This window comes from Equus caballus, chromosome 14 (assembly GCF_041296265.1).
Source record: "Equus caballus isolate H_3958 breed thoroughbred chromosome 14, TB-T2T, whole genome shotgun sequence".
Taxonomy (NCBI): domain Eukaryota; kingdom Metazoa; phylum Chordata; class Mammalia; order Perissodactyla; family Equidae; genus Equus; species Equus caballus.
This window is the reverse complement of record NC_091697.1, coordinates 26,606,324-26,622,473: the sequence shown is the minus strand read 5'-3', so window position 1 is coordinate 26,622,473 and position 16,150 is coordinate 26,606,324. Positions and strand designations below refer to the sequence as shown.

Here is a 16,150-nt window from a genome sequence, read left to right as displayed (position 1 = left end):
CTGAGTCTTCTCATTAGGATACAGGGGCCACCATGAGTGACAAAGACACTTCTGTCACAGGAAGGTGCAAGGATTGAGAGAGCACCTCCCAGGAACCAGGAATGAAGGACCCCCAAATTCTTTATCAAACAACCACCCCCAGCCTCAGCCAGCCAGGAAGCTTTTGCCCTGATGTCCTGCTCTGCCCCACAGCTCTGCCTGCCCAGGCGGAGGAGGATGGGGGCAGGAGGGTGGAGGCCACATCACCCCGCTCCCACCAACTGTGGGGCCTGGCTGCTGACCACCTGCTCTCCTACCCACAGCCCGACTTCGAGGACCGGCGAGTGGGCCGCCCCCGGTCCATGCTGCGCTCCTACAGGCAGATGTCCATCATCTCCATGGCTTCCATGAACTCTGACTGCAGCACACCCAGCAAGACCACCTCCGAGAGGTCAGTGCTGGCCCCAGGCTGCCCTGCACCCCGGCCACTCTGGCCCAGCCCCGACAACACCACCTGCTCTCCTTCTGCCCCAGGGCCGCCCTTGCCCTGCCTCCTCGCCCTTCTGTTTGAAAGCCTTTCCCTACCTGGCACCTCATTAAATCCCTTGCAATCTCCCCATGAGGCTGCCATCCTTAGTGCCATTGTTAGAGGCCCCAGGGCCCCAGAGGCAGGTGGCTGTTCCTGAGGACCCAGCAGGACTCGCCCACAGCCTGCAGACTCCCTGTCCCTCAGTGCCAGCTTCAGGCTGCATCTTCTCGCCTCTGCCAGGGCTCCGGGCCCTCCCTCCTCCCCACCCAGAGCTCATCCTCCTGCAGCCACCCAGCCCTCTGTCGGGGTGCCCCTCCGCCACCCCCAGAAAAGCCTCTCCCCTTCCACCTTCCTGGAGCCCTCCCCCGGCTCGACTACTCTGATAATAGGTCCCAGGAACCCAGCACCCCACAGCCAAGAATGTGCTAAGGGCCCTTGGACCTAGTCTCCTGGCCACTCTGCAAGGTCACTGCAAACACCTTCATTCACTGAAAAGGAAATCATGATTCAGGGAGGTTGAGCGATTTGCCCAAAGTCACTCAGCTAAAAAGTCTCCATGTCTGGCTTTGAATCCAGATCCATATTTTTAACTAGTTTTCTCTTCTCACCACCAGTCTTTCTTTCTTATGCCTCACTTCTCCGATTTCGTTCTGCTCTGTATTCTGAATGTTTGAAAATTAAGCCAGTGGCTCCCCAAACTCTGCCAGGTTAGCTGGTTTACCCCCCGACCCTGCAGGACAATTGGCTCAGCCTGATGGTCCCCCGGGCCCCCTGCCTCCCAGCAAGGCAGTTCCCCTGAAGCGCTGACCGCAGTTTCTGCTGCGTCCCTCTTGCCGTTCAGCTTCGACCTGGAATTAGGATCCCCCAAGACTCCGAAAGCGGAGCCAGAGGAGCCCATCTCTCCGGGGAGCACGCTGCCGGAGGTCAAGCTGCGCAGGTCCAAGAAGAGGGCCAAGAGGAGCAGCGTAGTGTTCGCCGACGAGAAGGCGGCGACCGAGTCAGACCTGAAGCGGGTGAGTGGCCGAGCCGGGACGCCCCTCCACCCCGCCAGCGAGTCTCCGAGCCAGGCTTCTCTCCAGCATCTCTGCCCTGGTGAGGTGGGGGTTCCGGAGGCCGTGGCTGCGGGGCAGGCAGGGCACGTGCTCACTGGGGCTTCTCGCAGCACTGACGTGGCAGAGGCAGGATTTGACCCCCGGCCGTGGGACTCAGCCTGTGCGAGTCCTTCCCACCATCGCACAGGCTTTGTGAGGCTCTAGAGGAGCCATGCGGCTCACCCACTGAGCTGAACGGGCCCGCAGCCCTGCAGGGGCCCCGCGGGCATTTGTGCGTCTCTCGGCCCTCTATCCCCAGGGCCATTCTAACCACTGACCTCCCAGACTCCACTAGGTGCCTCCAGTGTAGCCGGAGCCCCGCTGGGGACACAGAGATGCTATCTTACTGCCCTGCCTTTGAGCATTTCGTCTCATAAACTAGTAACTGTTTATATGAGACTCGGTGCCAGCAGCCCTGGGTTCAATCCTAGCTTCTCCCTGAAGGAGGTTTGTTGAAGGAATTCTGGGAGCCTAGAGGGCTGGGGAAGGGATTAACTGTCCTGGCAAGTGAGGGGGGCCAGATGAAAGGGCAAGGGGCCAGCTGACATGCCTTCCAGTGAAGAAAGGATCCTCCACAAACTTCCTAGTAGGCCTCAGAGGCCCCTCTTGCCAGGGGCAGAAGGCTGGAAATAAGTCTTCTGTGTTTCACAATTCTAGAGAGTGTCATTCCCATGATAATCTAAATGAATATCCTCCATCCCTGAAGTTGTAGAGTAGGCAACCTGAGCAACCATACATGGCAAGCTGGCATGGAATGATATAAAAAAGAACAAATGAACCTAGAGTTGGGTCCAGAAGCTTTGCCAAGCCCTCATCACTGACTTGTCAGGGCCCAGAGGTGCCTTACATTAAGCCTCTGTGGTGTATGTGCATGTGTGTTTGTGCTCTATTCATCCAGCTTTCCAGGAAGCACGAGTTCATGAGTGACACCAACCTCTCAGAGCATGCAGCCATCCCCCCCAGGGCATCCATCCTCTCTCAAATGAGTTTTGCCAGCCAGTCCATGCCCACCATCCCAGGTATGCACCCTGACCCCACAGCGTGAGCTGTATAGAGGTAGTGCGGGCCACCAGCCTGGGGTGGAGGGTGGGCAGCGACCATGTCTGCACAGCAAAGTGGGCTGGGCATGCTGGGGGCAAGAGGCTCTGCTCAGAGCCCTCCTGTTCTCTGAGCTCTCCCAACCCCCACCCTCTATGGTGAAGCCACCCCAGCAGGTCCCAACTGGAGCCAAGCTGAGGGCTGCTGTCCCTCTGGTTCTCGGGAATCACTGGGAGTCCCTCTATTCTCAGTCAGCCAGGCCTCTCCAGGGGCCAGAAGGCTCTGTCCCTAAGCCCCGTGTTCCTTTTTGGACCTGGAAGAGTGTTCCTGGAGCTTATGGAGGCTGACCCCACCCTTCACGGCTGCAGAGTGTGTGTTACGCGGATGCTGCCGTTCGCTGCCCTGAGGAGGCTGGCAGCACACAGACGACCGTTCCTATTCGCAGGGGGGCCCGAGGCACGGCCGGGAGCGCTCCACCCACGCCCAGCAGGCTGCAGGGCCTGCCCTGCCAGGGCTCCGGGCCAGGCCAACCTGGTGCCCCGGGGACGGGTGGGCGGGGCTCAGCGAGGACCCTGCCAGCTCTGCGCTGCCATCTCCCAATGCCACCCGGTGCCCGGCGCTGGGCTGACTGCTTCTCGTTCCTCATTTCACTTACACTTCCGCATGCCTCTGACGGGGATAACGGCATTAGCCCCTTGTATGGATGAGGACATTGAGGCACCAAGCATGTCAATCTCCTGCCTGTCGCAGGTGATTAAGTGGCGCAGGCTGGGTTCAGAGCAGGCCCCCTGCCCGGGAATGTGTCCTCACACCAGGCAGGACGGCCCACACGGCTGCGGCGTTTGTCTGGCACCAGCCGTTCACTCTCGTCCGCTCAGTAGGCCTCATGACGCCTGGAGGCTGTGCCTTTACCCCCTCTGACCACTGTCAAATCCCAGGGTCCTTAGGAGGGAGGAGGCAGCTGGTTTCTCCGGTCTGTGTGGGGCCCCTGCCTCCAGGGAAAACGAGAAATCCGGCTTCTTTGTGTTGGAAGTGGAAGGAAGAGTCAGCTCACACTGCCTCCCCACCTTGGGGCAAAAGGAAGTCAGGGCCCTGGGGCCAAGAGACCGTCCCCCACATCAGCACCCAGAAGCCTTCGGCCGAGGCTTAGATGAGCCCAGGAGGCAGGCCTGGGTCCTGGGGTTTGGCAAGCCTCAGGAAGAGGGGACAGCATCAACAGGACACAGGCCTCCCCTCCTCCTGCTTGGCGCTACAACCCGTCCTCCCTGGATCCTGTGTCCTGCGTCCCCCAGGTCACCCTTCCTGTCCCTTGGGCACGCCTCTCCCGCCCACCAGCTCATGCCCGCTCTCCCCTCTCCTTCCAGCCCTCACACTCTCAGCGGCGGGTGTGCCCGGGACGGAGGACACCGGTTCGTCCCTGCGCCTCAGCCAGACCTTCCTTCCTCTCTCAGATGGCGACAAGAAGACGCTCAAACGGAAGAAAGTAAATCAGTTCTTCAAGACGATGGTGAGAACCCAGACAGGTGGGAGGACGGGGGATGTGGGGAGGAGGATGGGAAGAGAGCAATACAAAAAGCAGAGAAAATGGGGGCTGTGAAGTATGTGCGTGTGTGTGCGCGTGCACGTGTGTGGTCACTCCCAAGTAGGCATGGTCAGGGGCCCAGGGTCAGCAATGCCTGGAGTGCAGTTCTCCTCTTGGGACCTGGTCACTCCTCTGAGCAGGACTGACCCCAGCGGGGCTGCAGGGATGTGTCAGGGGGACATGTGGCCCCTGGACCTCAGAACCGGTGGCTGTGCAGGGACCCCAAACCTCAGAGCTGGTGGCTATCCTTTACCTAACTTGCCCTTTTGTGTACCAGAGCCATGACAGCTGACTGTCTTTGGAAGCTCAAAGTGAGTCTTGATTTTTTTGGAAGAGCTTTCCTATTTACCTTACATTACAAAAATCCTACTAATTAAAAGTTAGCTCCCAAGCCCTGACTTCTCAAGTCCCGTCTCCTGTTGTTACTTGTCGGTCTTTGCTCAAGATAAAGAAGGTGCTGGTGACACTTCTGGTCCTCAAGATGGTAGTAAGCCAGCACACTGCTGCTGTAATGACAGCAAGCTGACCGCGAGCGGGCGGTGGGTCAGGCCCCCGGGCTGAGCACTTTCCAAACATTGTCCGGTTGACCTTCCACCGTCCCCGTGAGGCTCACGGAGTTGAGTAAGGGATTTGCCCAAGTTCACATGAGCCATGAAACAGCAAAGCCTGTGCTCTAACCACTGCATGGCACTGCCTTTCTGCTACATGCAAGGCCCCGGTGGCTCATGCTCCCTGGGCTCTGGGCAGGACTCAGTTTAGGGCCCTTGTGATTGGGACTGGGAAGCCCCACTTTGCTGCTTGTGAGAATCCCACTTGGCGTTGTGTTTCTTCTCTTCTTCCACAAAGCTGGCCAGCAAAGGTGCTGAAGAAGGCAAGCATGACGTCCTATCCTTCGACTCATGAGATGCTGCTGCCCAAGGCTGCACCCAGGGAGCCGGGGAGAGCAGTTTCCCAAAGAGGAGAGACATGGTGGGACATTGAGGCCTTGAGGAGTGGGAGACAGGCCGTCAGCTGCCCTCACTTGGACAGGGGAAGTGGGGCTGATCCGGGCCCCAGAACCCAATGGTAACAGAACCCACATCACTGGGCAATGACCCAAGCGGTGGGCGAGGCCACCCCACCCTGGATTCTTGGCTTCACGAGGAACCAGCAAGAATGCTTTCTCCCCACGCTCTCCCCAGATCCTTGGCCCATGTTTTATAACCCAGTTTCTTAGGCATAAGGAACTGTATTTTGATTTCATTTTCTAAGTCCTAGCACTTAACAGAAAAGCCTTTTAAATATTCTTTTGTTTTTGCCTAACAGTTTTGTACTTGACATTTTTAATACAACCAAGTCTTTCTTCTAGCTGATCATCTCCGAAGTGTTGCTTTTTCCTACCGACAATAAAAACGGTGCCATGGCTCAAGGAAGCCTTGTCGCATAATTCTGTTGGCTGAATCCCTGAGGCCCAGGATTGGGCCAGTGGCTCCTATAGACGGTCGGGAAGGCAGGCTGGCCCAGGGCCTGCAGCAGCGTTACGGGGCCTGGCTCCAGCCCATCCCAATGCCAAAGTAGCACACCTCGTTCATGCCACCCCCAAGAATCTTCTCCATGACTCCAGTTCCTTAGGGACCAAATGCTGGGGCCCAGGGATTCCAAAAAATGCCAGAATCTTCCTCATGAGATCTGCACAGTGGGGAGTGTCATAGGACATTTCTCTCCTTCTGGAAAGAGATGGCAAACCCACCCAAACAAATGCTCAAGGGTAAGGAAGAGACGGCTGAGGCCCAGTGACTGACGGTCCAGCCATTGGATCTTATCAGCAGGTCAGAAGAGGTAGCTTCTCTTGGAGGACTCCCCAGACCCCTCAGATGAGGCCCAAGGGAGGCAAGGAGCTCCTTCCAGCAGAGCAGAGAGGATGGGAGCAGAGGGGGCCCCCCCCTCCTCAGCCGGCAGGGGGCTGTGCAGGGGAGGGCTCCTGGCGGGAGGCTGAGGACTCCATCTGGGGAGGAAATGGATACTGGGTGCATTTAGGTGCAGGGCAACATGGGGTTCAGAGCTCGAGCCATCTAGAGGCCCCTGGGGAGAAGCTCACTTCTTCGGGGCCGAGTCCCTGGGGTAGTGAGGCATGAGAGATGAGCATGATGACAGCTCAAATTTATTGAGCTCTGACTGTCCCCAGTACAGTGTTATAGACATGGCAGGAGTTAGCTTCCTAAATCTTGATAGCAGCCCTAGGAGGTGGGTGCGATTATTGCCCAGATGAAGAAGCTGAGGCCCAAGGTGGGAGTGACCTGAGGTCACACACCTGGTAAGTGGACAGGCTGGGGTTCCAACCCGGGCGGCTGGGCGGACAGCTTGGCTTGTAACCACTGCCCTGTGCTGTCTCTTGGACGCCTTCGTACACAGGACATCCTGAGTCCCTGTAGCCTTTGTCAACCCCAGTCTCTTCCTTGTGGCCTCCGTGTCCCCTCACCAATTGCTGGTCCAGCTTCCAATTTCCTCCACAGTCCAGAAGGTCCTGTGACAGTGGCGGTTGGGGTCTTGTCTGCGTCCTGGGTCCCCTCAGGTGAGGAGACAGCACCCAGAGGCTTGAGATCTGGCTAAGTTCCTTTCCAAAGGGGCTAGGGGAGTGCACGTGGACCAAGGAGTGCCCCTGAGAGGCTGAGGAATGGGCCGCTGGCATCTCCGTGGCTTCATAATGGAGACACCGGAGCTCTGCGTCCCCTGCCGTGTCTGTCAGTCCTGCCCTTTCCTCTCCACGTCACAGGTTTGAGCTGCTCAGACCTGCTGTTTCTCAGTCCAAACTAACGAAATCCCGATGTTTAACCTTGACATGTCCGCGCTTCCAACTGCTAGTGGGAACAATGTCAGCAAAGACGAGAAAATGATTCCCCCTTTCCCATGACTGCAGAAAAACAGATACTGTCTTAGGCCTTGAAACTGCAGGTGTCATTTCTCCCTAAGGAGTCTTGCAAAACACCTGGATACAGAGTCTGTTGCTACATCTGGAGAAAGTCAGCTTTAACCTCTAAAACTTCCATCACTCTGATCTCATGCAACAGTGCGTGGCCCTGGTAATAGTATCTCTGAGGTCCCATTTCCTGAAAATTATCAGCATCTATGAGTTTTTATTAAGTCTGAAGGGGCCTTGGGCACTCCTTCTCTTTCCATAGAAATAGAGCAAAAAGTGAAACTCGTGGATCCTTATTTAAACAGAGTTTGAGAGTCGAATCTCATTTCAGTTAGGACTGTCACCTAACAGTTGATGGCCCACTTGACACTTTGTCAGGAGAATTCCAGAGGCTGTGCTTGCGTGGCAGTAACAACAATGCAACAGTAATAACGGTAACAAACGCCAATGATAATACAGCTGCCATTTACTGCGCACTTTCCCTTAAATCTTCACACACCCACGAGGCAGGGACGAGCGTCCCACCCACACTGATGGGAAAACCCAGGCTCGAGGAGCTTGCTCTGTGCCCTTGTCACTCTACCTGTAAGGGGCACAGCCAGCTCTGTGCACTTCCAGCCTCGTGACCTTAATCCCCACGTTGCCTTCCTGCGTTTGACCTCAGCTTGGTGTCAGACTCTGTATATTCCATGCCCGTTTTGACAATCTCCCCCACAGGGCCCCTAATGGCACCCAGGAGAAATGAGGGCGGGGCTGTGTGTCCAGCACGGCTCTCCTTGTGACAATGGGTGCGCCTTATTGTGAGCAGGATCTGTCCTCAACAGGCTAGTAACATCAAGGGAGGGTGTGTCTGCCCTCAGAGCTCCTGGGAGGGAGGATGGGACAGGGTGGGCGAAGAGACAGTATGGGAGGAAGGAGGAAGGACCTACTTGATTTATCTTGTCCATCCTGATGTAGCATTTTCAGGGACCCTTAGAGATCACGTCATCCAACCCTCTCATTCTACAAAGTGATGCACCCGAGGCCCCACAGCTGTGATCAGCAGGGCTCAGTCTGGCATCCCGCCTGCCCTACTCTCAGCCTGGGTCTCCTTCTAGGTAATCCCCTCAGTGGCACTCCCTCACCCTGTCTTAAAGCACCCAGAGCCCCCCCTCTGCTTTCTGGTTTCCTTTCCTCTGCTCTGAGAGAGAGCTGGTATCTGCCATTCATACTCTAGTGTGATCTAGGGCACCAAGTTCCCTTTGCTTAAGGGAGGGGCATTTTCAGCCTCATCTCTGAGCATGGAATGGAAGCTTTCTTTCTTTCTTCCAGACTTTCAGGCTTATGTTAGCAAGTAGGAGAAATGAGAGAAACAAATGTCCTTCCTAGAGTCTAAAGCCGGGCTGGGCTCTGCCCTCAGACATCCTAACCTGTGACACATCTGTCTGCTGCTGCTCTGAACCCCGGGTGCCCCTGCCTTCCCATCATAGCTCTGGGTCCCCAGGAGACAGATCTTCAGGCAATGACTGAATGCCGGTGCTTTTGGGGTCTGAGCAGTCCTGGGGAGTGAGAAAGGGGGGACGTGATAGGAGGTGATGGAAGGCGGGGTGTTCCTGTGCTGGCCTGAGGAATGGTGCCATGACACAGACTCAGCGTCCTTCTCTGCGGCTGGTGGGTTGGTCCCTGAGTAGTAGTAATAACTATGCTGTCCTGTATGGGAGGGATCCCATGCTGTTGGACCCATGCAGAGCCTCCACTGTGTGGGTGTCGCGGGCCCACTGAGCAAGCAAGGGACGGCTGAGGAGCAAGGCTGAGCGAGAGGACTGGTCATCCACGTCACCTGATTCCCGCGAGACCGATCTGTGGTCTTTCTGGTGGGCATTAAAACGTGGATCGGCAGGCTGTGACTCTACTCCTGCTGGACCGTGCATGTACCCCTTCCGTAGACCCCAGTAATCTATCTTCCAGGATTATTCTTTTCGGTCCTCTGAACCAGCCAAGCCATTCCCTATTACCCAGGAGTGTAGATGTTTGTCTCAGCTCATGTTTCCCTCTTTTATAAGGGCACAGCCCAGTGTACTGCTTGTAGCTCTGAGCGGGGCTGTAACGCAGCCTCAGCCCATCTCCAGCTAGTGCCAACATAGTAGGCCCGCGTCAGTAAACAAGGCTTTTGTCCTTCCTCCTCCATAAGCTGGCCATACGGAACCCCTCCATGAGTCCATAGGTGTGGGATGAAGGAGAGAGATCAGTGAAGCGAAAGGAGGTGCCCTGGGATTCGGGGCACCGATTCACCTGATTTCCTCATATCTTCCAGATTTGCTTGAGCCTGGTCCCAGATGTTCCACTTCCATAATGTGATGGATTTCTGCCATGTCCATTCACCTTCTGACTCAGAGACACTCATGACACCCATGATGGGCATCTCAGGTGGCACTGTCACCTGGTGTCCCCCAGTAAGATGCTCAGCCTCTGCTAGGAGGCCGGTAGCACTCTGGGAGCTATTTTTCAAGCAGAGGGTCAAAGAGAACATCGCTTTGCTTTAGATTCCTACAGGTCAGTGCGGTGATCATCCTGTGGGGCCTCGTTAGAGACTCCACTCGGCGTCCACGTCCACGGCAAACAGCTCCTACGTCATCAGATCTGCTGGACCCTAGGGCCCCACAGACAGAACCGCTTGACCCACAGCCTGGCCCTGTTACAGAGAACTTTCTTCTCTAGGCCCCACTCAAATTGCATCCTCCAGAGTCACTTGATCTGAAGCAGTATTCCCAAGTTTTCTTTGTCTAAAATCCAAAAAGGCTCATCAACTTCCACGCCTCTTTTCTAGTGGAAGGAAATGAGAGATGCAACAGCATGTCATGTATATTAAAGGGGCTGTCCCAGAGTGTCCTGACCCCTGGAACCCTAAAAACTGGTGACGTTCACATTGGTGAAATGTGGCAGGCCCTTTCTTCAACAATAGTCTCAGCTAAACCAAGACATCTCCTTCCCATTCACTGCAGGCCACCATCAGTTCAAGCTTCAAGGAACCATCTCGGGAAATTATTAAAACCAGCTCCAGATATCTTTGCCACAACACTGAATCCTGAGTAAGGAATGACAGCCCAATGCCAGTGAATTCTCCCCTATCCAGCCTGGTTTTCTACAACCACTTAAGCCTCAGCACCCTCAGTTCCACTCCCATGTGTGTTCCTGGTACCTACCAGCCAGGTGCCCAGTCCTTGCTGTGTAAGCTGTAGCTTCCCAAAGCAGGACACGCAGTGTCTCTCTCTGGCTGTGCTGGGACCCCTCCCCGGTGACCGGGCAGAGGCAGTGAGAGGTGGTGGCGGGTCAGTTCTCAGGGGAATAAGCGTCAACTAGCCAGGCATGTGCTGCAGCGGAATCTCTGAGACAGAGGAGGCTGCTCTCTTCTGAAGAGAGAGAAGGGGCTGCTTCTGCCGGGCAGGAGGTTTTCAAGCTTCGAGGTTCTCAGGCTCAGACACCAAATGGTTCTACATCAGTTAGGATCTGTTCTTTTCCTCCCAGGGCCCCGACTACTGCAGACTTGTTGAGCTTTGCATCAGTGTCTTTGAAACTCTGTTACCCTTATAATCAGATCCTGACCCAATTTCAGCACAGTCTGCTCTGCAACTGCGTGAGATAGCATCTCTCTTGGAACTTCCACAGGGGCTGTGATAGGCAGAATAATGCCCTCCCACCCTTCAGAGATGTCCACATCCTAACCCCAGAAACTGAACATGTCAGGTCACGTGGCAAAGGGAAGGAAGGTAGCAGATGCAATTAAGGTTGCCCATCAGCTGACCTTAAAATAAGGAAGAGCATCCTGGATTATCCAGGGCGCCCCAGTGCAACCACAAGGGTCTTTAAAAGTGGAAAAGGGAGGCAGCAGAATGGGATGCATTGTGAGCTGAGCTCACTGCTCCTGGCTGGCTTTGAAGATGGATGAAGGGGCCATGAGCCACGGGATGCAGGAAACCTCTAGTATTTGGGAAAGGCAAAGACGCAGATGCTCCCCTCGAGCCTCCAGACAGGAGCATGGCTCTGCCAACACTGACTTTAGCCAAGCGAGACCCATGTCGACTTCTGATCCACAAAACTAAGATAACACATTTGCGTTGCTTCAAGCCATTAAGCAGTGACAATTTCTTACAGCATTAGGAAACTAATACAGAGGCCCTTTGACTTTGAGAATATTGCTGCCGCTGCCCCAGCCCATCATTTTCTCTTTGGAAGATCTCCAGTGTGGTCAAAGTAGCCACCCTACTCCAGTTTTTGCAATTTCATTATCGTGTAACCAGTTAAGCACCCCAGCTACTTGGTCACCCAGCGCCATGCTCCACCTGCACCTTGTCTCACAGGTGGAAGCATAAGAAATTATGACGTCACTGTGTGCTGTTACCCCCCACCTGCTACCAGCAGTGAGGGCCTATTGCCCTCAGACACATGGCCAATGCAGCTCTGAAATCCCATCGCGAGAGTTTGTTTTCTAAATCTACTCTGTTCCAATTAATGATAACCTGGGTCCCCTAGAATCTCGCTACTCCAGAGTGGTCTGCAGACCAGCATTTTCAGCATCACCTGGGCGCTCGTTAGAAATGCAGGAGCTCGGGCTCCACGCGACCGCTGAATTGACTCTATGTGTTAACAAGAGCCCCTGGGGATTCGAATGCACGTTAACATTTGAGAAGCACTGGCCAAGAAAACACAAGCCAGGGATTAAAAGCTGGCACTTTATTTGGGAGGGCAGGTCCAGGCAGCAGAGTGAAGGAAGGGAGAAGTGAGGCGGGAAGGCTGGGGAGCAACTCAAGGAGCTGTGTCGCCGTGTGGGCCGCAGCCTCATGACAAGCTGTAGAGGCGGCTGGCTGCTCGCAGACGGGCCTGCCCGTCCACTCCCGCAGCCTTGGACAGGCTCTGTGGAGAACATTGGATCTGTTTCTCACAGTCAAAGTGAGAACTAACTAATCCTCTGCTTCCACACAGATCTCACACCACATCATACAGCATTTTCCTTACATCAGGATCAGCCCGAACTCGGGGAGTGTGGCCGGCCAGCCTGGCGGTGCGGGGTGTGGGTAGGGGTAGTGGTCAGCTTTCCATCAAAATGCCTCACTGGCCCCAGGTGGTGGCCGAGGCAGCCTGGTGGGGCAGGTTTAACCTATTCCCACTGGAAGCCATGGGATCACCCAGCCAGACAAGACCTCACCCCGCTCAGGCTCCTCACTCGTATTCTTCCATTTGAACCCCGTGTTCCGAACATTTGCTGGGCCTAGGAGGCCAGGTGGACTGTCCCCACCACAGTTTTTGTTGCTTGGTTGTTTCTGGTTTGTTTTTTGCCAATTGAGGGAGAATTCTGATCTGAAGAATTGGTCTGCAGAAGGACACGGCTCCCAAATTGACGCAGGCTCAGACGGCACCCTTTCTCTCTGCCTTTCACTTGGGAAGCCCCCCAGAAATCCCTGAGGTTATCAATGAGAGAATGTCATTCCAGAAGAATCCATAGTTCCTCGAGAGATGTAATCAGAATGTGGCCTTGGAAAAAGCACTTGACCTCTCTAAGCCTCAGTTTCCTCGTCTGTGACAAGGGACAATGCCAGATAGCCATTAGGCCAGCTGGAGGATAAGGTCATGGGGCAGTGGTGTTTCCCAGTTCTCCCCAAGTCAGCCCTGCAGGCTCATTAAGTTGAGCACTCTTGACAAGAGTCTCTTTCAGAAGAGGCGAGCCCTTTAGCGGTGACAGCGGACAGCACTGGAAGCGGCACCACTCACCTGCCCTCCCTGTTCTCAGAAGGAGCAAGCTCGGGGTGGGGATCCGCCCTCAGCATGCGTCTGGCTGGTGGCAGCTATATTATCAGTGACACCCAGACCGCTGCACCAGACCTGTCTGCTCTGGGGCCTGGCCAAGGCGTCTCCCAGGGACCCTCAAAGAGACCTGCTGTGTCTCAGCACTGGGCAAACTGGAAGAACATATCCAGCTCAGAGGACTCGCCGTGGACTGCCACGGTGCCCCTGGCCCTCCCACTTCTGCCCCATAGGTCCATGCCCCCAGGGCAATCACTCCAACAGCCACAGAAGTGAGTGAGCAGGTACGATTGTCCGGTGCTGCAGCAGATGCTAGAGACACAACAGCAGCCAAGGGGTTGCTCACTAGCCTCTTTCTTTAAGAGGAAGTGAGGGCTCAATGATCATTGATTGATTCCCGCCCAAGACCCACCCATTAGAGAGGGGCTCCAGACAGCCATTGGCTCAACTGCTTGACTTGGCTTAAAGAGACAATGTTTACTAATGGTAGGAATTAAAACAATCTTGTGAACAGAGCTTATTGGCCAGTGCCAAGTTCTGGACGTGGGTCCAGAATAACTCTCGCTCTCCCTTTCCCAAAGGAAAGCTATAACCCAAGAACAGGACAGGTATAGACAAGCAAGAGTTGATTCTTAGCAAACACTCAGGGTGGGTCCCGTGCTAGATGGCTTCAACAGTGAGTTATAAAATATTAATGCGATCTATCGAGAGGTTTATAATAAATAACCCTTATAATCAGAAGAGCTAATAACCCAAACTCTTATACTAATAAGCACAATTAACCGTATCGTTTTCCTTAGACTCAACTCTTAATGACTCCGATGAGGAAATTCTTAAGGGAGTTGGATCCAGTTCTTTATGACTATTTAGGAAATTGGCAGGGAAGGGAAGTAGATTTTGTGAAAAATCTGTCCCTGTCACAGACCCCAAAGAGTCACACTGATGTTAAAAAGAGTTATTTTTTAAATTTAAAATAGATAATGTAGTTAGTGTTAAATGTTATAAAAAATCTAATGTTAATTAGCAAAAGTTTAAACCAATGAACCCACGGTAACACATGAGGTTCCTGTGAACAGTGGCTGCCTGGCTTTCAAGGCGAAGTGTCCATATTGGCAGGTGAATAGGTGTGGTTTCCCTGGATCTCAGGAACCGCGTTCAAGGAAGGTCACATGAAAACCCACCCAGCTGTGCTCTGAGTACACACACTTGACCATGAGGAGGTGCACAGAGACAAGAGTGGGCGATCACCAGGCCAGGCAGAGGCATCAGCTCATTTCTGACTTACGGGGACCCACGGGATAGTCACCACTGCAGCCCCAGTTTCCACAAGACAAACCAAAGGAAAGAGCTCCTCCCACAGCCTGTTCTCTCTCCCTCACAAATGCACTAAGAGCTAAGGGTCCAAAGCCGTCAAGGAAACACCATCCCCGCCCTCAAAGGTCCCAGTCAGGCAATAAACTGGTCATCATAGCAAAGCGTGACCCGTGGTGGGTTCCAGGTGTGGAGGGACACAGCAGGAGGAGGAAGCACTGGTGGAAACCAGGAGGAAGGCTGCCTGGGGGAGGTGGCATTGAGCTGGCATTGAAAGGTAAGACAAAGTTCTCCAGGTGGAGAAGAGGGAGGAGGCATTCCAGAGGAAGCGGACAGGCTGGGACCTGAGCAAGCATGAGAAGCTCACATGGCCACAACCCGAGAAGGGGCATAGAGAGTGGACAGGAATGGGACAGGAGAGGTTGGCTGTGTCCAGCTGTGTCCTGGGTCTTGAATGCCATGCTGAGGAGCTGGTACTTTGAGAAGCAACATGCATGAGACCTACTATGTGCCGGGCACTGTTCTTCGCAATTTACACTTAATAACATTTGAAACTTCACGACCACCCTCTGAAATATAGACTATTATTAGTCCCAGTTTACAGTGAGGAAACAGGCCCAGAGACACACAGGCACTTGTCCCAGGTCACACAGCTTGGAAGTGGTAGAACAGGGACTTTATGCTTCGGGCTCCAAGGAGCAGGCAGTTGAGTGGCAGGTTTCCACGAGATAACTTTGGAGACACAGCCTAGATCCCCAGATCACTTGCTGTCTAAGCTAAGTGTGCAGTGGAGCGCCTAGGGAGCTCATTAAGAACATCTGTGTGCAGGCCCCACGTGGGCCTCACAAGTCAGACTCTCTGGGGCCTGGACCAAGGAGAGCAGGTTTTAATAAGCTCCATAGGTGGAACCTGCTCGGCGGGTCCTTCAAAACCACACAGCTTTGCCTCCTATTTGCTAGATGAGGAAACTGAGGCTCAGAGGGGCCATCATGGCCCACCAAAGTCCCAGAGAAATATAAGGAATAAGTACCCAAGCCCAGCCTAGAGCCACTGCCCCCAGCCAACCAGTGTTCTCCCCCCAGAGATGGAGGAAGGGAGGGGAAAGGAGGGGAAGGGGGAGGGAGGGGAACACCTTGTCCCGCAGACGGTGTTTCCCTAGGTGCAGGACAAAGGCTGCCGGTGGTATGGTGGGTGGACCGGGTCACAGCTTCACACAACATGGAATCCAATTGTATTCGTTTTCTATTGTCGCTATAACAAATGATCACGAAGTTAGCGACTTGAAACAAAATAAACGTATTCTCTTCCTGTTCTTGAGGTCAGAACTCTGAAATAAGTCTCACGGGTGAAAATCAAAGTCTTACTCGTGTCAGCAGGGCTGGTTCCTTCAGAAGATTCCAGGGGACAAGCTATTTCCTTGCCTCTTCCAACTTCTAAAGGCTGAAGGCCTTCAGCACGCCTCGGCTCGCGCCTGCATGGCTCCAACCCTGCTTCTGCAGTCACGCCTCTTCTGTTATTCGCTCTCCCTCTGGCTCTCTCTTGTAAGGACGATTCTGATTACTCTGGACCCAGCTGGATAAAGCAGGATAATCGCTCCATCTGGTCTTCAACCTAATCACTTCTGCCAAGTGCCTCTTATCTTGGAAGACGACAAATTCACAGCTTCCAGGGGCTTGGACGTAGACATCTTGGAGGTGGGGTCGTGATTCTGCCTACTACTCTCATGATGAGAGAAATCCCTCCCTTTTCAATCCTCTTCAGATCCCTTGCTTCTCCCAGGAGAAGGTCCTTGGCCAGTGTGTTTCATCAGCGCTCTGACACTCGCTGATCTCACAGTGTAGCAGAGTGAGCAAACTCAGGCCTGTACTGCCTCAGTTTACCCACCTGGCAAGTGGGGATAATTATAGTACATCTGGGATGGGGACTGACTGAGATACACAGGGGTG

General features: G+C 54.3%; 1 protein-coding gene across 1 annotated transcript in view; it reads left to right on the top strand.

Annotated features, from left to right (window-relative positions):
* DOCK2 (dedicator of cytokinesis 2) overlaps positions 1-5,631 on the top strand; it is a 404,121-nt gene extending 398,490 nt beyond the window's left edge. Inside the window, exons 48-52 of the mRNA XM_001500101.7 lie at positions 303-430; positions 1,350-1,521; positions 2,498-2,618; positions 4,002-4,144; positions 5,066-5,631. Coding sequence (XP_001500151.1) covers positions 303-430; positions 1,350-1,521; positions 2,498-2,618; positions 4,002-4,144; positions 5,066-5,122 — 621 coding nt within the window. The 3' untranslated portion in view covers positions 5,123-5,631. The remainder of the gene's footprint in view (positions 1-302; positions 431-1,349; positions 1,522-2,497; positions 2,619-4,001; positions 4,145-5,065) is intronic.
* Positions 5,632-16,150: the final 10,519 nt, after the last annotated feature.